This window comes from Eleginops maclovinus, chromosome 22 (genome assembly GCF_036324505.1).
Source record: "Eleginops maclovinus isolate JMC-PN-2008 ecotype Puerto Natales chromosome 22, JC_Emac_rtc_rv5, whole genome shotgun sequence".
NCBI classification, from domain to species: domain Eukaryota; kingdom Metazoa; phylum Chordata; class Actinopteri; order Perciformes; family Eleginopidae; genus Eleginops; species Eleginops maclovinus.
The window spans coordinates 15,622,526-15,646,418 of NC_086370.1; the positions used below are offsets into that span (position 1 = coordinate 15,622,526).

At 41.1% G+C, this 23,893-nt stretch overlaps 1 protein-coding gene across 2 annotated transcripts in view; it reads right to left on the reverse strand.

The window, feature by feature from the left end:
• Positions 1-4,077: 4,077 nt before the first annotated feature.
• lrmda (leucine rich melanocyte differentiation associated) overlaps positions 4,078-23,893 on the reverse strand; it is a 236,803-nt gene continuing 216,987 nt past the window's right edge. For both annotated transcript variants that reach the window (XM_063875088.1, XM_063875089.1), the window contains one exon: positions 4,078-5,524. In XM_063875088.1, coding sequence (XP_063731158.1) covers positions 5,445-5,524 — 80 coding nt within the window. In that variant the 3' untranslated portion in view covers positions 4,078-5,444. The remainder of the gene's footprint in view (positions 5,525-23,893) is intronic.

Here is a 23,893-nt window from a genome sequence, read left to right on the forward strand (position 1 = left end):
GGTAACAAGCAGCCATTTGAAAGTATTGTATTTTACATGTTTCTTATGTGTAAATGTGTTATTGTTAAAAGAACATTTTGGAACAAAGAATCAAAATTTCACTCAAAAATGTAATCAAACAATGTTTCACTTCAAAACCGAAACAAAACAAAAACATGTTGCATTGTTGTTGTACAATATTTAGCACTGACACTGACAATAATCAATATTCATGAGACTGCGACTTTGCAGCCCCTCAGGATGGTTAAATTAATTATGCTAACAGGGTCATTTAACGGCTTTATTCAAAGCAAGCAATTCTCGTGCAATAAATGACACAATAATTACGCACACAATCTAACAAGAGGACAGTGACAAGTTGAGGAGTGACAAACTCATCTCCATAAAGTACAAAGAACACATTTACAAACACGCACAGACACAACTAAAAAAAGGAAGTAAAATCCATACACGCAAGATGAAAGAATAACAAAACCCAGCTAACGGTTTTACATCCGCAGCAGCTTCTCTCTCTGAGTAGTAAATATGATTTGTTACCACGTGTTATTATTTAGCGTGATTCATCTTCTCTGTCAGCGCACACAGAGGAGTAATAGAAATGCCAGCAAGGTGGCTGATTTACTTAGTAAAATTTTCATCTCAAGGCTTGCAAGGCATGATTGGAGTCTGTAAGAGTAACGGGGAAATCATTCATTATGTAGGCGAATCTGACACGACCTTGAGACTTCTCAGCACAGGCCATATATTACCATCAGAGCGACCTTCCCATCTCGAAGATACATCTGATGTGTTTAAGGCTGTTTTACAATGCATTAGGAGGGCTTTACATGTGCTGAGCTCACTTTATTTGCTCATACATTTCACAGGAAGAGTTTAGTGTCAGGCTGATGGGGGACCATTCACAGTGACTGAGTCACTTGTCGAGACAAATGGGCCCATGGAAACAGGCCGAGGCGGCGGATAATAAGCATTTCAAAGCAAATTCCCACTTTTCCCTTTTTATTTCCCTTCAATATACAACACATTTACTATTCAGTGAACCCTTGTTGATTCCTGCTCATAGCCTATTCTGCTGCGATTGATTGACCTGCATCTTGAAGACAGAGATTGGATATAATTCTTCCCACCAAGTGATGGGGCGTCAGGATCAATATTCCCACTGTTGGTTAAGCTTTTGCAACCTTTAGAATATCAGCTTCAATTGATCTCTCTCATATAATTGTCTGCATTTTTAAATCATGCGCTGTCTTTTTCTTTTGTCCATGCCAATGTCATTTAAAAAGCCTCAAGGTCCTGTTGTATGACCCGATGAAATACCAGAGGTAAAGGGCACAAAACATGGATTCATTAGCATGTTACATTTATTGTCCATGTCTCACTGTCTACTTTTCACCCCTGTGCAATAAACATGTGGCAAGAGTAAGGCCATTTTGTATTTCCATATAAAAAGCCCCTTAATTATAGGGGGGATGAAGACGGTTGTTCCCCTTATCAGAGGAAATGATAAGGGAGTAGCAGGCTCTGTGAAAGAACAGAGTCCATTTTGATATAATTGGCAGTGGAATTATTTATGACATTAATTGCCACATTATCGACTGGCTGTCAGCTCCTGTGTCAGTCTGTCCATCTTTCTTAGCGGAAAGAGCCAACTCAGCCTAGTGCCCACTGACAAGCTAATTACTACAGCACAACCCTGAATGACAAATGTTACTCATCTAAGACCGGGCCGGAAATAAGGGCCCCCCCCTGCCTTCGGCTTCTCTGGATCAAGTGAGATGCTGCCAAATGACTTCAGGTGCAGGAGGGAAAGAGGAAAGAGTTCGTATGTCAGACAGATATGGAAAGAAAGAGAGGGGGGGGGGTCACGGAGGGAGGGAGGTGAAAAGAGCTTTCTAAAGCCATGGGGACAGTTAAATCTAAATCTCACCCAATCCTGTTTTCTGTTCTGCTATCAATGGCAAGTTGTCACTCATGAAGACAAGTCCCTTTTTTCTCCTTGTAAATTTGCATTAGCTCATGCCAATCAGTCATCTGGCTATGGGATGATATTTAGTGACAGGGTGATTGGTCCTTAGTCCCTTTGACAGTGAGTCACCCACTACTGTGCCTTTTGGGGAGGTGAATGAGCTGTGCTACAAATGTAATATAGAGCCCAGAGTGTGGAAATACATGTTAACATACACAAAATCTATTATAATTGTATTAAAAAATACAATATGCGCTTTATACAAAAAATCATAATGTTATTAAACATTGCATTGTGGTATAACCGTGTCCATGACAGCACATCCAAAATCTAGTTTTTAACATCTTTCTCACAAATGTGAATGAACTGGATACTCTAAACATTATTTTATTTTCACGATTAAATCAAACTACAATTTAGACTTTTACAAAATGCCAGTTTTGAATGTTTAGATTTAAGTATTATTGTGTTTTCAATGCCACATAATACAAATACATCAAAGGTATTTGAAATTCACTACTGCTATCATACACAAGCATCCAGGGATTGCTCACTAAAGTATTGATATACACAGGAAATCTACAGGCACAGAGGTTTGCCTGCTTATTGAGTGCACATGTCGGAGATCAGCCTGCAGGGCTACTATAGAATGTCACTGATCTGCTCTGATAAAGCAGCGTGTCATTTGTTCAGCCAGGAAGTTCCAAAGGAGCAACAGCAGCGACAGAGGTAAGGGTCATGTAGGGCATCGCCTACAGGTAGAAAGCCGCGGCTCACACCTTAATTAATCTACTGTCCGTGATGCCAGGCATCGTGTTCATCCCCTTACAAGAACAAAGGTGCACGTCAAGCATATGTCAACCTACTCTGGCACTCTCCGCCCATCCCATAATGCAGTTTGTGTTGGTATGGCAGCTTAGGATACGTTCCTGACGAGGATAGGAAGTGACACACACCAAACTCGGTGTGTCCCCCAGCCAGCTCCGGTGGCTCGGGGCCTGTCAATTCCAGCTCTGTCAGTGGCACTGGCTCAATGGCACTGCCTGTGACACATGTCACAAAGTTTTAAATGTCTGCTCTTTTCAGTAGGATGGCTGGGCGCGCGCCGCAGCCAGGGGAAGGATGACATTTTGTGTCGTGCGGGGGGGAACTTGTTGTGGCTCCCCTCTTCCTACCTCCTCCAGCTGTCAGCCCCTGTTTCCTCTGAGCATGTCAAAACACAGACAAATAAACCTTGTCATTTTGAAATGCTGGCACTAGTGACCATGCTCCTGAACGGCATGTCAGCTGGAATATGGTCACACAGTCCTGTAGGAAGTGGTGTATAAGTTCAGGCCAGCAGGCATGCATACTCTTACAAGCACACCATCTTTAAGCTAATAGAAATAGGAAACAGACAGACATAGTGAACAATTATTACATGAGGCCATCTCTGACCTTTCCTTCATGTCAGCAGATCATTGAAGCACAGGATTAAAGTTCAACATGGTTTTGTTCAAATGCGAAAAACAGCAAGCCCCTTCCCTCAAAATCATCAGAATGGTTTATTCAGCTACTTCACCTCTAAGTATATAATCAGTCCTCTTGGCCAGAACTGAGATGTCAGGCTGGGATCTATGTTTAGCCTTTTTGGTGGTTGTAATGATGATAAACACAGGACTAGTAAAACAAAAAAAATGTTGGCTCTATTGGTCTAATACAGGAAAATATTAATATTATGCACTTGAATTTTTGAAAAAACGTTTTCACAAGCCTCCCTGATAGAGGAAAAAAAACTGAGAAAATACGTGATAATTTGAATAAATGGGGCCCATGTTTTTTATTTCCAAACTCTCATACATCTTGTGCAGTGTACATTCTTATTCATTCAGTCGTATGCTCAGTTCTCCTTTGTTAGTTTAGTATGAGGTTGAAGAGAAAATGAACCAGTTTCCTAAGCATACGTTAAATGAGACTTGGATTATATTGCCCAAGTGGTGTAAGAGTTTGCTATAGCTTTGCACTTGTCAAACATGGTCCCTATTACTTACTCACAAAATAAAGCTAACACAGGGAGAGAAAAATATACAATGTTCATGTTTAGCTCTTGCAGCAATGTCACAACAGACACGTTAGTTGAACCCTTTTAATCACTTCATATCAAATCATCCATATCACAGTATACATGTCCAGGTTTCAGATTGGAATGTTGCCTGGAGAACGGTAACTAGATGGCTCAATATCATAGCAGTAACCTCAGGTTGTTGCACATTATAAACACATTATGAGTGCACCGTAAAATCATTATGATCATACGAGAATTCCAAAAAATCTTTTTTAATATAGTGCATTTGGACACTACAATGGTAGAGAACATATGGCAGTAATTACAATTTTCTGACGAGTACGTCTTTTGCTTTTTTAGTGAAGGGACAATTTCAGTAGAAGTAGTTATGGCATAGATTCTGGAACAATTAAAACAATGAGAAAAGAGACACCATACTGTAATACATAACACCATGCCTGGAATGCATACTTGAGTACAACTCTGTTCTTCTCTGAAGCTGGTTTTGGAAGGTTTATACATTAAAAGTTGCATTTACTACATCTGTACACAGCTTTAACATACAGTACGCACCTGCAACAGAAACTGACCAAAAATGGCTAAAATGTTCTAAACAGATCAGATTCATTCAAAAAAAAAAAGAAGGAAAAGCATTCATTAGTCTCCCACAAACTAAAGAAGACAGCCGGATCTTGCCTTAAGTTTGGACTAAATCACTTAGAAATTTGAACAATGCTTTATAAAACTGGTCATGTCAAACTATTTGCAATGCCTTAAATGTTTTAAACAGCAGTTATATGTGTATGTGTGTGTGTGTGTGTGTGTGTGTGTGTGTGTGTGTGTGTGTGTGTGTGTGTGCGTGCATGTGTAAGAAATGGAAACATAGGGAGAGAGAGAGCTAGCACAAGAGAGATGAGTCTATGTCAAGCCCCAGGTGTGTGACCGTCACCCCTTTCACCCTTGATTAGTGGCATAGTGGACGGGTGATCCATCATGGCTGTCAAAGAAAAGGATGCAATCGGTGTGTTTGTCACTGAAGAGAATAGAGAAGAAAGAAAGAGGGAAAGAAAGACAGAGAGAGATGCTGTCTTTGCGTGCTTGTGTGTGTCTATAGTTGTGCGGATGCTGATGCTTAGAGGCAATCATGTCAGTGGGAGTGTCATCTCTGAGTCTGAGCTGGAAGCAGGGAAACAGAATCATACCCAGCTCAGCAGAGGAGGCCGTTACTATAGGGCTGGAATGCAAACTTTAAACAAAAAACCATTCTCCTTGCATAACATATTATTTGTGAACTTTAAATATTTTCTTCCAGTGGGAGATCGGGTAACTCAAATATCACCCGTCTTTAATAAATAGGAGATTGATTTGCTTCTCTTTTCTGCTGGTAACATCTCTTGTCACTCATGTCCCTGTTTTTTCTTCAGTGACTGTCCATCAGAGTTGGTCATTTCGGATGAATCTGTTGCCTTCTGAGTGCTTGCCGTAGTAGACGTAGCGACACTTGGCGAATATCCCTGAAAACAGAGGGGGAAAGTCAATTGAGTTTGTAACTTGAAAAATAAATTGGAAATACATTTGTTACAAAAGAAATAGATTTCAAGGAATTAACCTCCTTTTCTAGCAGGATTAGCACTTTAACTCTTACCAAGAAAAAATACCAGCTAGGCATTACCAATCCCGAGTTTCTTGCCATATTCACAAATATAACAGCATTATTTATTTATTAAAGATATTTTTGGGGGCTTTTTGCCTTTAATCAGATAGGACACTGGAGAGTGACAGGAAAGTGGGAGAGAGAGTCGGGGTGGGATCCGGAAAGGACCACGGGTCGGGAATCGAACCCGATTCGCCGGCGTATGGTGCAATTGCCCCATGCAGTCGCGCCACGGCCGGGGCCAATAGCATTATTTATTTACAGAGGAGCAGCAATGTTTCCGAACCTATAGGACGAGACCTCTCAAGGGATCTAAAAACAATGCACTAATGTGAAAACATTCAAAATACATTTTATGATGTAGAACCTGCATTTCATTTGTAAGACGTGAAGGACAAAGATGATGAATTTCATTAAAAGTCATCCAAAGTAAATTTGTTCGCAACTGTTCAAAAAATCCAAAGGGTATAGCTTCAAATGGCAGGGCTGAGCTGTAGAGGCTGAAAAGTGCTGCTGGGAAATATGAGCATCTTGTTCTAAAGAGAGACCAGTGTGGCCTCGGGGCAAAGACCTGACAGTAACAAGCTCCTAGCAACCCACAAACACCCACAAAGACACACACACTGACCCATCACAGCAACAATTACAGCAAACACATTATTATCAAGCATGGTATTTTCATCGGTCCATAATTGACTTCTAAAATACGCTTGATAATACAGATACATTTTGGAGTTCAGAACTTTCTTCAGTGCAGCAATTATGCAATATATTCTGTGGTGTGGTGTGGTGCCGGAACTACTGAGAAGTTGCAGGTACTTGTTTGACAAATTTTAGCATTTTTATGTAAAAATTCTTAAACATAAGCAACATGCCCACTATATTTATCCCAAAGTATGGATCCAAGATGGCCGTCTGTGTATTCTTGTCGTAATGAGAGGTGTTGCTGTCCAGAGAGGGGGCTGCCCTGAGCTCTGTGGCTGCTCTGCTCTGATGTCACAGCACTGCCACTTGATGAATGTGGCCGGGCTGCAGTTAGGTGTCACCTCTCACCAAATGAGGCAAAGACAAGTGGCATTAGTGCTGTCAATGATCCACTGACAGCAGAACAGATACAGCTTTCGCCAGGCTTTTTAAATAGACATCAAGTGTATTAGGGGAGGAGAGGGGCTGGGACTGAGACAGGGCAGAAAAGGAGAGACTTATGGGAGAGGCGGTGTCGCAGAGGGATGAGGGGTGCTCCGAGCACTAAGTCCAATCACATAATCCAAAGAGACATTGTCAAGGGCGGGGAGAGAATGGCAACTAAGTGACAGAAAGCAGAGACGGGGACAGAGATACTGGTGCCATATTAGTGCCAAGCATATTCTGATGCCACCCTCAATTCTAACCAAACTTGACACATCGCTCTCGTTCCCCCACTCTCTCTGACTCTTCAAAGTAGGCTCTACCAAGTCCCACACACATGCGCACATATACATAACGCAGACGTTCACACAAACACACACACACCAGTCCCTCGCAGCAGTAGTGGGTGTTCTGTCAGGCGGAGGAGCAGTACAGCAGCAGCAGCAGCCCACAGGCCTGGGGACAAGCTCAGTCAATCTAAATCTGGACTTTGTAGTGGAGCAGTGCTCATTTCCCCTCATAGCCCAGCTACTTGAGGTGATCCAAACACTGAAGTGTGAGGAGCTGTCACCTCCGATAAAATCCGAGACCAGCTCCATGCCTGCCTGCTCCCCCGGTGTGTCAGGGGTACATATACGTGTGTGCGCATGTGTGTATGTGCTCCTGTGACAAGGAGGAGGTTGGGGTAGGGGGTGAATTCCAGCTGCCGTGATTTGCCTGGGGATATAGGTGCCACGGCTGGAGACTGGGCTTGACACCACAGGACTCAGGGTGTCTCACAGCACTCTGATCACATGGGCACCGGGGCCTTTCACATATTCACAGCTTACCCAGCGAGAAACTCGCTCTCTCCAGGAGTGGGGCCCTTAAAGAGATTACCCACTGAGGTACCAGAACCAAGACGCCTATAAGACTTTACCTGGAGGGGATATATTTGTAGGTTGCAACCAAAGCCTTTCAGAGATAACCTTCACAGATGAAGGAACTAAAGCTAAAGGCCCCTCAAGCCTTTACACTCTGCTGAGCTCGTCACTAACCCGTGGGGACTGAGCGGGATCGGAGGGAACACATTCTGAGAATCTCCAGCACCGATCAGAAAACTCCGGCAGTGTGTAACCTGCAAATCTCCAACAGTGCTTTAAACCAAAAGCTATAACTGTGATCAAAGAAGAAGAGGAAGAGTATATTAAGGGAACGAATACCAAAGATGAGGTTTGTTTCCCAGTGGGTGAAAAGTGCCTTGAAAAAGTGCCTCTTAATTTTCTGTGCAACCTGGCTCAAGCTCTGGGTACAATTCAGCAGTACATTAAGCAGTTTGTTTCTGCATAAACACATTCCTGTTGGCTGCATTCCCTTCACAGCGAGAGCTTGCTCCTATTACAAGGAGAAATATGGGGTGGTTGGAGACACAGAAGGGAATAACTAAGCCAATCTCACTCTTACATAACGCCTTCTGAGGCCCCGCTCACGCCTGTGGGGTTCCGCCTGATGAACGGATACTTAATAACAAGTGGTACAGAGCCAAACCCAGTAGTCTACAATATCCTCTGTGTATCCCAAGCCATGGATGAGCAAACTTGAATCAACACCCACGCACTCTACCATATACACATTATCCCTGTACACTTTTATCTCATGCACACAACCATTGCACACAGTGAGAACAGTGGGAGCAGCCATTAAAGTGACAGATTTACAAAGTGATGTGGCGGCTACTGTTTCCATCATGCTCTGGTGGAGGAACAATCAGGTCTTTGTTCTCCATATGTCACGCGGCACCTTGTTGTTTTTAAGGGGAGTAGCTAACCCTCTTGTCTTTATTAAAAGGTCGTACAGTCTGTATCTTCCTCTTGGTGAATGCTGCAGTGTAAGTTCATCGTCAGACAGCCTGGTCTTTTCCAGAGCTGATTACCCAAAGCATGTGTCCTCTCTACGGGGGCTTGATGGGCCATTCTGCCACAGTGTGAATAAGCCAGCTGTACAAAGCCTCCTATGAACAGTGCTCAAACACCAAATCAAAACATATGGTAACAAAAGTTTTTTTTCCTGTGAAGAACAACATTTTTCTACATGAAGTATAAGGCCAGTGAACTAATTCTGAAGTAACTCTGGCTTTTGGTTGTGACTATTTGAAAGACTGTGTAATTTTGTCTTGCTGAGTAGATAGTGCCATCAATTTTAAGCTAGTGCCTATTAAAGTAGTCTCAGAATGATGTAATTATCTATTACATTTCATAGTCAATTTGACAAATATACCATACGTTGTAAATATGGACGTAAAAAAGACTTAAGGCTTAATGTGAGCGGCTGTGGGCCACCTTGGGAATTCTGAAACCGCCTTACCCTCTGCTAATCTAAAATGGGCAAACAGGTTGACAGCCGGAACAGTTGCTAGAGATTCTGGTGATGTATCAGAACCGACTGCTACCAACTAGCAAACTGAGAGGATAAAATCAATCAAAGCAGCCACACCCTTAATTACACATAAATGCAGGCCCTTGTTTTATTTGAACCGTACAGTAGGCAGGAATATCCGCTAAAGGAACCAAATGCATTTTTTGTAGTGGGCTGTAAACATGTTAATTGTGCTGTAAAATTGGACAATTTAACATTGGGTCTGGTGATTGACTTGCTTTAGCAGCCAGCCTCAAGTGGCCATTAGAGGAACTGCATATTTTAGCACTTCTGTATACACATTTATGTTGTGGAGGCTGCTGCTTGACATGTTCAGCACCTCTAAAAACAACTGACAAACTGTTTTAACAGTGAATGCTTTGTCAATACTAGGTTTTTGTGATTTAAAAAAAATTCAGATCAGGCCCTAGAACCGGGGTGTCTGTTTGCAATTTATAGCCACATTAATTCATATAGCTTGCTTAAAAACCCTGCATTTAATCAGCACACACACACATTTGTGAATGCTTGCGTACACACACACATTTACAAGAGAGAGAGAGAGAGAGAGTCAGGAGAGGAAGGAGATGGAGTGGGTTTAATGATTGTTCCCTGCATAAAATCAGCTTGACTCTTTTCAAGGGCCATCAATATGTCACAGAAAGACACATCCAACGGATGTAGCTTTTAACATCAAGGTTATCTATTCTCGGCATGAACCCACTCCCTCCGCTTCTCGTTTCTCGTACTACCTCCTTTTCATATCAAACCTCTCCTCTCAACTGCTTCCACTTTGTCTTTCTCCTTCACCACACTCTTTACTCTCTTATTTACCCTCTTTGATTCCTCTCTTTTCGTTCTCTGTATTTTTTCGCATCCTCTCCTTTTTGTCCTGACCCTCTAGTTTGGCACTTAGTCGAAAATTCCATCAGTGCTGCCATTTATCAGGAAAAAAATGCAATGAGAAAAAAAGCCAATTAACAAGGCAATTACACTTTCCGTATTATCTCCAAGGGCTGAAATAACACTGCTGGGTGGGGTGGGGGTGGGGGGGTCAGGTGGAGCTGGGGGCAAGCATCTATAAGAGTTGGTGCGAGAGTGACTTATGAGCTTGGGGCGTAGGCTGCTGTGAGCCAGGGCCATTATTGTGGACACAATCCATCTCCGGCTGTCCTTTTATCAGTTCAGTCCAACGTCATGAGTCGCCACCTCCTCTCTATAGGGAGGCCTGCAGATAGATAACCCCCCTGCGTCCCATAAACCAACAGCCATTGGACTGTGATTCAGCCTACTGAGACGCGGGCTGGCACACACAGCACATTGCCACTGACAGAAATTACATCGTTCCGCTCAGTATTGGTATGCTGAATATGTTTGTCCCTGTGTGTCAGTTTTCTTATTTGTATTTTGTTCTTAAAAGTGTATCAAACTATATTTCCATTCAATTTCTTTCATAGAATATGGTATTTTGGTATTTGCTCTTTACTTGACGTGAGTAAAGTTGGCATCAATTTGGCCATTTTCCCTCCAGGAGGATTCTTCCAAACATTAACCCGCTATATTCAACAATAAAATATCATAAACATATACAAAGAATATAATGTCACCTCTTGTGGTGTGGTCATTGTAAAAAGTGTGTGTGTGTGTGTGTGTGTGTGTGTGTGTGTGTGTGTGTGTGTGTGTGTGTGTGTGTGTTTGATGGCCCCAACTTTTCCCACAAAAGAAATGAAGGCTTAAGATGACATGTTGAAGCTAAATCCATCCTGCTCCATATTTTCTCTACTAACAGACTCTTTTGCCAATTAATTAACCATCTACTATCTGAGGTGTCACCCAGCTCTCTTGGGACTCTTGTGTGTAACTTTCAAAATGAAAGCGACATTTGTCCTGTCCCAATAAAAAATATTTAGTCCATTAAACATAAATAGCTGTCATTATGATGCATGCCCTGGGCTCAGGCCTTCCCTTTTCCCCTCCTGGCTGTTTACTGCAGCCAAACAACTGCAGCGCCTGCATGTTCTCAACTTCAGCGTATTGATTAAACTTTTAAATAGCTGCCATATAACCCTGGGACATCAGGAAGATTAATTTGCGTCAATGTTCATCTGTAATTCATTAGCCATTTATACTCTCCACATCCAAACAGGCTATCAGGGAAATGCCCCCCATTTTTCACCCAGGCAGAGGCTGGGGAGAAGGCAGAGAGAAAGAGGGATGGAAGGAGGGCATTACACTGCAGACGAAGTACTCTAACAAGCCAAGGGTGCTTACATATGCACCCTTGGACACTAAATGTATGTGAAAGTATATGATGAAGTGAGGAGAATCTTTTAGCTATTATGCTTAATTGATTTTAATTTGCACTGATATTCTTGCCTGAAAATACAATGATATGCCTGTCAGTTACATTGGAGAAAGACAGCATTACTTTCCCATATTTGCCTGGAATTTTGTTTACTTCCTATCAGTCAGTCAGCAGTTAGCCTGTCACGTATTTTACCACAGTATACTGTATATAAAAATCACACTATGTATACAAACACATTCCTGAGCTTTAATTCATTATGATGAATTGTGTTTTTGCTTCCATTCTAGCAGCGCAAACTTTTATTTCATTTCCCTTCAGAGATCGAGTGAAATAGGAGAGAGATTAAGGAACTGTGTCCATGACTCAGGTAAAAATCACACACACACAGAGGGCCAACAATGGATAAAAAAGACAGAGAGAGTGTGTGAGTGGGGGATGGAGAGTTGAAAGATTTGCTATAGCCACAGGCTGATAGGCTGTCAGGAGGAAGTTGCTGGGTCGTGCCTCAACCAACTCTGATCAATACTAGGTTGATTTTGCCACATGATTCTCCTTTAAGTGCAACAATAACACATTCTGTACGGTTTCATATGCTTCAGAAACTGAGAGCTACTGTTGAATAGGAGGCTAGTCACATGATTAGGGTCAATATTGACACATTTAACAGAGGAATTTAATTAAAATACAGAATAAAGCAGTTAATTAATAATCAAACATGTATTGGTTATGTTTGATCTTATCTGCAACATTGGTTCATGTCTGAAAAATGACACTCCATCACTGTCAGTTCACTAAATGGCTATAATCAAACACTTTAAATTGAGGATGGCATTACTCATTGATGGGTGAGTTACAGTTATAACCAGATAAATGCCTATCAGTCATTGCACTTCCAACTTATGAGGATGAGAAGGAAATTGAATTCCAGGGCACATAAATTTTGACTGAAGAAAGAGATTACGGTAGTGGGGGGTCTAATGGAAAAAAAAAGATGAAATTAATTTCACTGACATTTATCCCACATAGAGCCAGGAGAGAACACTGGTTACAGTAGCTCTGGAGTCGAGAGATAAGAGGAAGGTTGTTTAAGGCGGGGGACTGAGACAGTTTACAAAGTCCTAAATCCCCTTGGAGCGCCTCTCTCAAGGCATCCACCATCATATAGCCAACTCACTGACAACACCTTGCATTCAAAATAGCAAATCTTTCCTCTAAGCACAGTAATGACACGTAAGGTTTTGAAAGGGTTTGTCTACCCTTAAGGGCACATGAAACCTCTAATGACGCCAGTAATCATAAGGGCTCATTTTCCCCGTCAACATGTGGATCACAAATCACCACTCTCACACAGCACACGGCCTGACACTGATCGATTGTGTTCTTCATTACACCCAGGATTTCTAATTAAAAGAAAAGCACAGATAAGTGGTCCAAACCTCTGACCGAAATAGAAAGAAAAAGTGAGAATTGCAATTAGAGGTTTGGCTGTGTTCGGTAATGGTGCCGTTAATAAGAGCGGCTGGTGAGTCACTCAATGAAGGTTTAATCACTGGGACAGGATTCAATAACAAAAGAGCATAATATCAATCACCAGAGAGTGATAACTTCACTGTTCATCTCTTTGACATTGGAGGAAGGGATGAATTAATGATGCTCTCCATCCGAACACATTAAATAATAATTATCAGGCAAAACAGCATGAAAGGGACTGCATAATGAACCCCATTGTCAGGTCAATTACAAGCACATAAAACTGTTCAAAGGGAAGTAGCTTGTTACCAGATAGCTGTATTAGAAAGGACAGCAGTGGCTTTATCGGAGGTAGGTGCTAGGCGACCTTTTCCCTCTGATATCTGGACTTTAAATGTGTTGAGGGGTTGAAATACACTTTAAACTTAGAGGGCACCAAAACTCTGTCAAGCTGAACAAGCCTACTACAAAAAGCTTGACGAGTTCAGTGAGGCATTCACTGAGGAACACATTGAAAATTGGTAAGCAAAAGATAAATGACATGACAATGACAGTGTTTTGCCTGCTCTAAAGCAATGTCAGTCGCTAAGTGCCATGTTAACTAAACTCAACAACACAGACAATGATGGACTTAACGCATCAGTGGACAAAATGGCACCTCGCTACCTGTCAGTGGCAATTTCCATCAAATCAAACATGGCCAGACAATTTAGCCAAGAGAGGTACTGCTGCTTGGGTTTAACACATGCATAAAAACATGCGCGCATTGTGTAGGATTGTCTTCCTGCATCACACCATAAAATAGTTATTTCACAACTCTGCACCGTGCACACAAGGTTGTCCTGTAGCTTCATGAGCTAGACATCAATTACCGCATGGCTGCTACCACTCTCTTAAACAAACAGCCTGGCAACCTCCAGCGTGACACATATCAATACTAATCTGACGTCTTATTCCACAGTCGATCCCCTCAGACCCTGGCTGGCTGCACCTGCCTGACCGGCGTGCCCAGAGTTGGCTTTACTCCTTCACACTTCCTTTCCCTGCAAACATCAAACACTTATTACTCCCCATCCTGGCCCTGCTAACTGACTGGCCTGTCTGGGCCACACGGGGACCCCATTATTAGAGTCATTTCAGTGCCCATCCTGACGCCTGCTAGGCAGTTCTCTACCTGGGGCTCCTGCTCCCTGCCTGCCCGACTGAGTGCCTGGCCAGCCAAACAGTGATTGGACATGACATGGTGACAGAAAACAGGGGAGAAGGGCAATAGAAATAAAAGAACAGAGATGGCAGAGTGAGCAGGACGGAGACGGGGAGAGAGGAAGGTGGGTATGTTAGCCAGGGCCCTTGTGGCGTAGGGTGGGCCCATCAACACGGATGAGCGTTAGCCAAGAGCCGCATGTCACAATGATGGAGGGGCTGGATCACTCACATCAGAGCTTCATCTGACTGGAAGATATCAATCTCCAGGCCTAATACAAGAAGACATGGTAAAATATCCTTTAACATTGCTCTCCCACCCTGGCTTTGTGTCCCCTGCTTCTGTCTCTGTCACAGCTGAGAATGTGTGTAACCTTCATTGTTGGACCTCAATCGACCATACTCATTTTCACATCCCATTTCCTCTGTCTCTAGCACTGACAGTCAAATTATGATGGACAAAACAGTTCGTTGACATGTGGCATTTAGCACAATTTGTCACTATATCTGGCAAGAAAAAAAGGAGAGAAAGTGCAGATCACTACACATTTGCAGTGTCAAGATCAGGCATTCAATCTTTTATATTTTTTAACAGGGTTTTTAGAAACATGACCAAAGTGTGGTTTATTTTTGGTTTTATTGACAGTTAAGCGTTTGGAAATCAATACAATAAACATGTAAGAATTGAAATATACTCATAACAATTTATTCCCACTTGGGTCTTTATTTTGCCAGTACTTTAGTTAATTCAATGTGTTATTTAATTAATATTAATATATATTCTTCAGAAATATTGCCAAAGGACTATAGTTCGAATTTATTGGATTGGTGTATTTATAGAATGTTGATTTATATATGTGATAACTGAAAATATAGACTTAATATTTTCAAACACTTCTAAATGTTTTAAAGGGGAAAAAAACATACATGGCAGTAAGTCAATATGAATGAAGAATAACAAATACCATAATTGTTCTTAATGTAAGCATTTATATGGATGTGTGAAATTACATCGCTGTCATTTCCGGCCCGAATCTAAACATACTGAACCCACAGTAGCCAATCAGGTGTTAGGCAGAGGTGGTGATAGGTTTGTGTTGTGTGGAATATTTCATACTCCTCTGGCCTCCCTGGGCCCCATTCAGACGGATGGCTCCACTGTAACTCTACTTCTCTTAATTAATATGACATATCCCCCTGTTCATATGCAGAGAGTAAGGGAGGGGACAGAGAGATGGAGGTATGAGGGAATGATTAACTGTGGATCGGTCCCTCCTCGCGAGAAATGAGCTTGCCTCTTCTGCTCTCCCCAGTATTCCCTCCTCTCTTCATTTCCGTCTGCCTCACTCTTCCCTTCTCTCTTTGGCTCACCTCATGTCTTTCTGCCCCCTCCCATCTTTTTCTCTTTAGCCTTATCTCTGTCTCCCTCTCTTCTTTTCTCTCCTCTCCTCTCCTTTCCCCCTGACACTCTCGGACTGTCCCCAGCCCCCTGCACATCTCCTGACAGGTAGAATAATAACGCTCGTACATCACTGCCCCGAAAAGTCCAATAACCTAAATCTTCACTTGCCACACACCCCGGGACTCAATTACTTTATTGACATGTAATCTTCATAAGGGGAGAAATATTGAGTATGTAAGGTCAGCCGGTTATGAAGACATATTATCATATTATCTGCATGAGGGTTGTAGGGGCTAGGACCTGACAAAGCTAATTATAATGGTACATGTTTCAGGGCTCAGAGCGTATTATCTGCTTGGCTGCTTGGTTGAGCCACAGCTGAGGTATAGAGGAGAAGGGGATGAGATTTCAAACCTAATAGGGGCTGGATGTCATCTCAGGGCATGGGAATTAATGAAGCCAAATATTATCGACTGCACATTACAGCATTAATAGCCTTGATTTGTTCATTGTGTTTGTCAGGATTATCTCGACATAGTCTAATGGCTAACAGCATATCACAATACAGGCTGACCAAGGAAGACATTTACAAAACTGTACAAGGAAAAAAGTATCGTAAATTAAGTTGTTATAGTTTGAGCCGTTCTTCAGCCAAAATGACACAGTGGGTTAGTGATGGCAGGAAGGACAGATGCCCATGGCTATGTTATCGCTTCTCTCCCAAGGTTATCTTATTATCATCCTTTCAGTTCAGCTATTACCATTTACTGCCTGCTACATAAAGCAAAAACAATAACACTGGTACAACACATTCTACAATGGACTTACCCTTATAAAATTCTCTTTACCATAAGGGTTTGATGCGAAGAAGGAAGCTCGTTAGTTTTACCAGAAACACATGGACATGGATCAAAGGGCAATAAACAAACAGTAGGCTAGCCCTGAGACATTGCATCTCAGGGTCACAGTGTGCAAACAAAGAATCCTACCGCGAGACATGTGAACATGTTCATTTCACTTAATCCAATATCTTGCCCTCTTTCCCCATCTCTGTTATCCAGCTGTCCAAATCTTTTCCTCAGAACTGCTGCTGCAGAGGATGCCTAAAATGGTGTAGAGCAGTTGGCCAGCGCTGCCAAAGGTTAGGTGTTAACACTTGCTAATGGTGTCAAATGGAGAGACATATTTTAGCTTTCTTAAGAGGGTCTTCAGGCATTCCAACACCGCAAAGAATGGAAATGTTTTATTTATTTGAACTGAAATAATTTAAATTAAATATGTTTTTATTTCTTACATACAATCAATATGTATATAATCAAACACATTTTTATAGTAAAACAGTAAAAAACACTGAAGCGTGTTCTCTCAATAACAACATCCTGTATACAAATCCATACTCGGAAAGAATCACACATTTCCAATCTCATTTGATAAGGTTTGATGGCTATGATTTCTGAAGTTCTGTTTTCAGTACGTTGTTAAGATGGAGGGGAATGAAGCAAACAGCCGTGTACATCACAACAATCTGGGATAAATTCATGTGTTTGACTACAATGACTATCATTCCAATCATCCTGCTCTGCAGCCACATAATGTGCCAGAAACCATTTGGAGATCAAATTATGATGGTGAAATAACTTGTCCGCTCATATCATCATGACAGAGAAACCTGTTCAGTGTGTTTGAAGAGACTTCAGCAAATCAAAGTGACAGATTAAAAGGTTGTTTTGTCCTTCCTGGCATTTCGGTGACCTCGCTCTTTTCATTTGTTGAGTTGGAATGTTGAAGCCAGTACAAACCATAAAAAACCTGCTACTTCCTGTTACCCAGGCTCGCCTTTATATTCTAAGAGAGATAAAATGCATGTCAGTTCAACAAAAAAGCTCATATCCAGTTGACCCTATGGACTCTAAGGCAGGGCAGGACAAGCTGACCCAAAGATTTGAAACACTGTGTCTCTGTTCGGTGCCACGCAGATGTTGTTCATTCAATCGGACAGTGGATGTAACTAAATGGAAGCTCCGATCCATAGCACTCGAATTCCAGCAATAATGGCCTTCCCTTCTTTATACAAGCAGAAAATCCAAACAAGGCTTTCACACAGACCGATGCAATGAATAATCTAAATGGCACTTAATGTGAGCTATGCTGATACTCCGACAATAGTTTGTGTTCAGACATCACAGCTTAGTGTCTCCCAATTGTGTATTGATGCTAAGGCAGTTGACAATAAATCACTGGATTCACCAGTGAGTGAGAAAACAGTTTAGACAATGGCCCAATGGAGCTTACCGTAATTGACAGATGAGTTCAGCTCTTTCTGCCACAATAGCTTTAGAGCATTGAGGGAACCTGGAAATTATTTTGTGTGTGTGTGTGTTTTTGTAAAGTTTCATGAACTACAATACTCCAGAGAAATAGTGGTTTCTCAACTTCGAATGATTACATTACACACTTGACATGTTTAGGCATTAGTAAATAACATCCGTTTTTAATAATTTAGGAACATCTGCACATCATCATATTGTTGCCTTGGAGAAAACAACAATGTTTGGCATAATACTAAGTAACGTCAGAATCACTTGAGAAGTTCCCCAGAGCTTGTCAATTTGCACAGGAAATGAGGTACGAAAATCCTAATTTCAACAGTACGATATGACCTGAGAAAGTGCAGCCGCATGACAGGATATTTCAGTGCTCATTTTGATTCTTAAAAAACATTTTATAAATAAATAACACATTCATTACAACATCTCTTCCCAGAGAAAAAGTATCATATCCTATACGACAATTTTAGTTTATTAAGATTTGGGGTTCATTCTTTTTTGTTTTCACTATTGTAGAGGTTATAATTAGCTAAACTTTTTTGGAAGAAAATGATGAACTAAACCGTATGATGTACACAACCATCACAGTTTCTAGACCCCATTCTTAAAGTTCTACACAAAGCTCTGTACATGATCCATACTGAATCAGGCGTATGTTTTTCCAAAACACCTGTGCTATTATTACTATGGAGAGTTATCAAACATCTTCTTGATATCTTACTTTTAAATACTAAAAGGTTTATATGAAAAGTATTATGTAAAGACACTAGATTGGATTATGTCACCATCTTAACTTTGCATATTTTGCACCTGCATGTTTAAGTTTATATACTGGCTAACTAGAGAAAGTATTTCCTCATCGTGTGATTTCCACTCAGAGCCTGTCCTCTAATAGGACACCACATTTTGTAGCCGTTTAAATTATCACTGGTGGCCCCTTTCCTCACTACATAATGAATCCATGGCATGTATAGCTCCGTTACGATCATGTCTGAGAGAAAACTTCAGTGATGCAGCACAGCTGTTAAGCCATAGAGAATATGCTGTCACCCAGCATGATAAACTATCCACCGAGTGAATTGGAATCTAATTTGTTGAAGCCATTAACCAGACTAGCATTAGGTATGTTTTCATCTTGAATGATTACTGTGTGATATCAGTTAACCTGGAATTACAATCTACATTCTACTCAATAATTTATTAAAAACACCCTGACTAAGATATACAGTATGTATGAACCTACATTAACCAACACAACATATATCTAACAACCACTGTATATCATTCTGCTAGCTTGCTATATCATAACATCTTAAATATGAGACCTTGTTTGTCTATGTGTAAACACCCCTGGTATCACACTATAATTACAGGCTACAAGGACTTATTGAGGTCCAACCCTGTCCCTGTTAGCATGACAAGTTGTCCAGCATCTGCCAGCATGTTAGTAGCTATTCATCAGAATGAAGGGTAGCGAGCCCCCTCACACAGACAGTCTCCGCCTGCTCACCAAGCTATTTGTTTCAAAGGCTACTGACACAGAAGAAAATTGGTGGACCCAACATCCATCCTGCTGTAAAATGTATCCAAACCCATCTGGCAGCTAAAACTCGTCCAAATACTGATAGACTCCTACCTTTGTTAACCATAAAGGCTACAAAAACCTGCTCAAACTTCTCACTGAAAGTACTGATGGGAAGCACAGGCCACATCCCAGTTGTCCCAAATCGTAAAAAACAAATCATGGTTGAAAATAATAAATAGCATAGCTACATTAGCTATAGCAGACTTTCATCGTAAGACCTGTCCACTTTGGGTGATTCATGTTCTGCTACTTTCCTGAGAATGACCATTACAACTGGGAGGTCCAAAGCACCAGCAGCGTGTCTTTCCAACTGGGCTGGGCCGGGTTGTCATTGTCTATCAGTCTGACGTGGTTGGAGTAAAAGCCAACATATTGGCTCAAATGTGTGTCTGTTTTTTGGCTGGGCAAGTTTTAATGAGTGATTGCAGATTGGTTTGTATCATCATAAACAAAAAAAAAAGTTTGTCTGCAATTGTCAGACAGTTAACATTTAGAAGGCAACATATTTTCCTGATGCTGACAAAATGGCTTGTAATCACATTTTAGGGGAGATGGATGCAGCAATTCAAGTGTGCTTTCAGGCTTAGTGTAAAAAATGATTAGTTTTCATTATTAAGTAATGTTGTGTTTACAACAAAAAAAAAACCGCAGCATCAAATGTATTTATACAGCGCCTTTACATTAACAACATTCAGATAGAAAATATCTAATTTGATCTGTGACCTTTTTGTGGCATCATAAGGAAATTGCTTGGATCACTTATAGTGAGTAAAAAAAAATCCTTTTAAAATTTGACTCTGTAACACCCCTTATTAAGGCAGAATATCAGAGAGAGAAATATTTACTTTTATACCACTAGGAAGACGAAGTAACAAATATGTTGAAATGGCTCAGAAGCTGACAGTCCTATCTTTCCCTTTAAGTTTCTGCTGTATACGTCCGACATCACTTTAAGAACTCAAGGCACTCAGGAGACTCTCTCAGCTACATCAAAAGGCAAGGTAAAAACAATAGTGTCACTGACATTTTCCCAAACCCAGCACAAACAGAATTATTCACACACTGTGAGCGGAGTGCCATCCGATAACGGAGAGATAATGACACTTGGTGGAAGGCAGCTTTCTCAAAGCAGTTTAGAGTTGACACGTCAGAGTTCGGCAGTTAAGCCTGTCAGGGAAGTTGAGGAGGTTATACTGGCATTTTAATCTAGCCTGCTTCTGAAGGAGAAAACGTAGAGGTGATTTCCAGGGTAGTAATAACAAGGACAGGCCTGCCTCCAAAAATGAGCTCTCATCACTTTGGATGCGGACAGGGCAGTGTTATGTGAAGCTGCGATGAAGGATTGCAGGCCCAGTTTGCCTCGTCCCCTCTCCCCTCATCCATCTCCATAGACCGGCCTTAATGGATATTCATGTTGCCGAGCCAATCCACTCCTGGGAGGAATAATATCACATCATCTGACTCGCATAAAGGAAATAGAGCCTGTCCTCATATACGGGAGGAGTATATGGCACTGTGATATTCAGCAGGTCCTAACGCGCTAAAGAATATATCAATGCAATTTTGAATACATTTTCAGGTTCTTGTTCACTCAATACAAGTCTGGGTTAGAAAAATGTATTATGTAGCAGGTTTAACTGTTAGTGTCGTATTTATGTCTGCTCGAGTAGAACACACACACACACACACACACACACACACACACACACACACACACACACACACACACACACACACACACACACACACACACACACACACACACACACACACACACACACAATACTTCATTATATATAAACTGATGGATGAAAAAAGTAAGACAATAGAGTAAAAGTAAATAACTAATGACTTAAAGTTTTAATTTTTATAACTGCTGAATTTTTATTTTCTATATCCTATTAATTTGCATTATTTTATACAAGTAAAAGTCATGCATTACATTTTACATTTTTAATGAGTAAAACAGGTTTGAGAGGGTTGTAACAATGATATGTTTTATTGGAATATCATTATTGATGCATTGCAATATTGTCAAAGTGAAACTAGTTTTAAAGACTTTATACAGATCATTTTGGATAGTTATATATCCAGAAGAATGACTGATATGAGATAACATGAACACCTTTAAAATAATATTCGTATTTGAAAAAGGAACTACTAAAAACAGCTTTTCAATAGATGTATTGATAAAACAGCAGACATACAGCACCTAGGTAAATATACTTCAGTACATGTACTTTACTTCCAACCACTGTAGGACTTATTTTTTTATATATATTTAAGTATAGCCTGTGGGGCACGTTTTTATGTCCATACTAACAAATAAGACCATCTGTTGTGGTTTTCATTTTTATGGCTTTATGTGGAGCAAAAGCTTACACTGTCATTAAAAGTTAATCATAGACACCTCATAAGCTCACAAACTGGCAAACACTGCAAAGAAATAAAACGTTGATGCCGTGACGATTGCCTGGGAAACATTTTCATGGTCTCTTTACCCGGGAAGAAGGCCATGTCTTTACTTTGTCAATTCACCTCGTACACTTTGGAGCAGAGGCTCACTCAACACATGCTCATGGTGTACGGCTGGCAGGGAGATCTGTATATATCATTCTTTATGAAACGTTTCATCATCTGTCATTTCTCAAAGTTGAATGCACGCATGTAGTTTATCATAAAAAAGTTTATAAAAAGCAATTCTGCAATGGGTAAGTACTCTGGAAAAGTGTGGAGGAAAAGCTTACACTTTGTTCTTTCCACATGTCTTTTTTTAGTTGTGTGGGGGCCAGTCTCTGTGCTTAAGAGTGATGTTTATCAGGGGACAGATCCTGCTGGTATAATCATTACGAGGCTGAGTGAAATGTCTTGCAAAGCACGTACATGTGTCTAATGGGAAACGTCAAAAGGTGCTCTGTCTTTTCTCTCAGCGTTCCAGAGAGAACATTTCCATACTCATGGAACATGCCAAGGCGATCTTAACCAGAACAGGAAGATTATCATCAGGAAGATGAGTTTCATTTAAATTACAGTGACATCAAACAGAAAAGAACAAAATCCCTCAAGATAAGCACGGACAACTCAAATGAAGAAACAGATGTCTGAGGAAATGTATTAATTAAAACATTCCGTTAATAGGATATTTGTTTTCTTAAAATAACAAGACTTCATGGAAAGGTAATGTTTGTATTCACAATGCCATATGACCCATGCAGTTATAAATACAATAATCAGCTCTGGTTATTAAACAAGTGACAATAAACCAACATTAGAGAGCTGTTTATCTGTTTGAGGCATTAACATTTTTAAAGCTATCCAACTTGCTTTTAGTTTTTCTAAGTGCGTTGTGCAAAGACCATTAAGTCATCAGTCAAACCAACAACCTTCCCCTTCATAATGACAACAGCTAAGTTTCAACACTAGCAGTTTAGTCATCCATTAGTCATGTATCCCATCCAGATGTCTGGTGGAGGAAAGGAGGGGAGGAGGAGATAGCAGCAGGTGTAGATCTATCTGAGCCCAGCTGAGCTCTAAAAGGCAGTGCTTAGCACCCACAGCTCCGTCATCTGGCCTCTCCCCTGTCTCCGCCAGCCTTTCGACAGCCCATTCCTCATCATTTACCCCTTTTTGGCAAAGCCCAGAGCCCTTCTAATGGGCCGCTCTGAATGCTTCCAGATGTTTGTTTATTTGTTGTGCAGCAACTATAAAACAGTTTACTCTTAGTTTGGATCTGTTCCCGTTGCTCCATTTTTGGGGGCGTTGAGGGAGCGAGGGGGAGTTAGGCAGGAGTTGCGGTGCAGATCACCCCGACATGTAATGAAAGCAAACCGGCAAACAAATGCGAGGGACCCCTGGGTGTTGTCAAGAAGGTGTTTTTTGTGTTGCTTTGAAGGCTGCTTTTCTCCCGGGATTTTAATAACAGTTGTGCACCATTTAAGATACATACATACAAAGCAGCTGGAAGCGGGCCCAGAACAACAAGATTAAAAGGGCCCGGGGCTCATACTGTAAGGCGGGTTTCAGGCATTTTTCCTCGTCTGTTTACTTTGCTTGTACAAATATATCCCCTTTCATTTACCGCTGTCACTGCTGAGGGATGGCCTACTCAAATCTAATCTGATACCTGTAAAATAGCAGTTACCAGTCTGCATATTTATTGAAATATACAGAGGAAATGAAAAATATTTCATTAAAATCTTCACTGTGTACATGGATCAATCAATCAAGCCAGACGCATATTTTTCTACAGTTATAATTAGATCTACGAAATAAACTTGTGAATTGCACTTCAAAATGTGTCACCCTGAGAAAATGACAAGGTGGTAATAAAAAACCCAGCACATTGTTTTACTTGTTGAAATGATAATTCATCATGGTAGGACAGAGGAACACAATATGTGATTGGCTGTGGC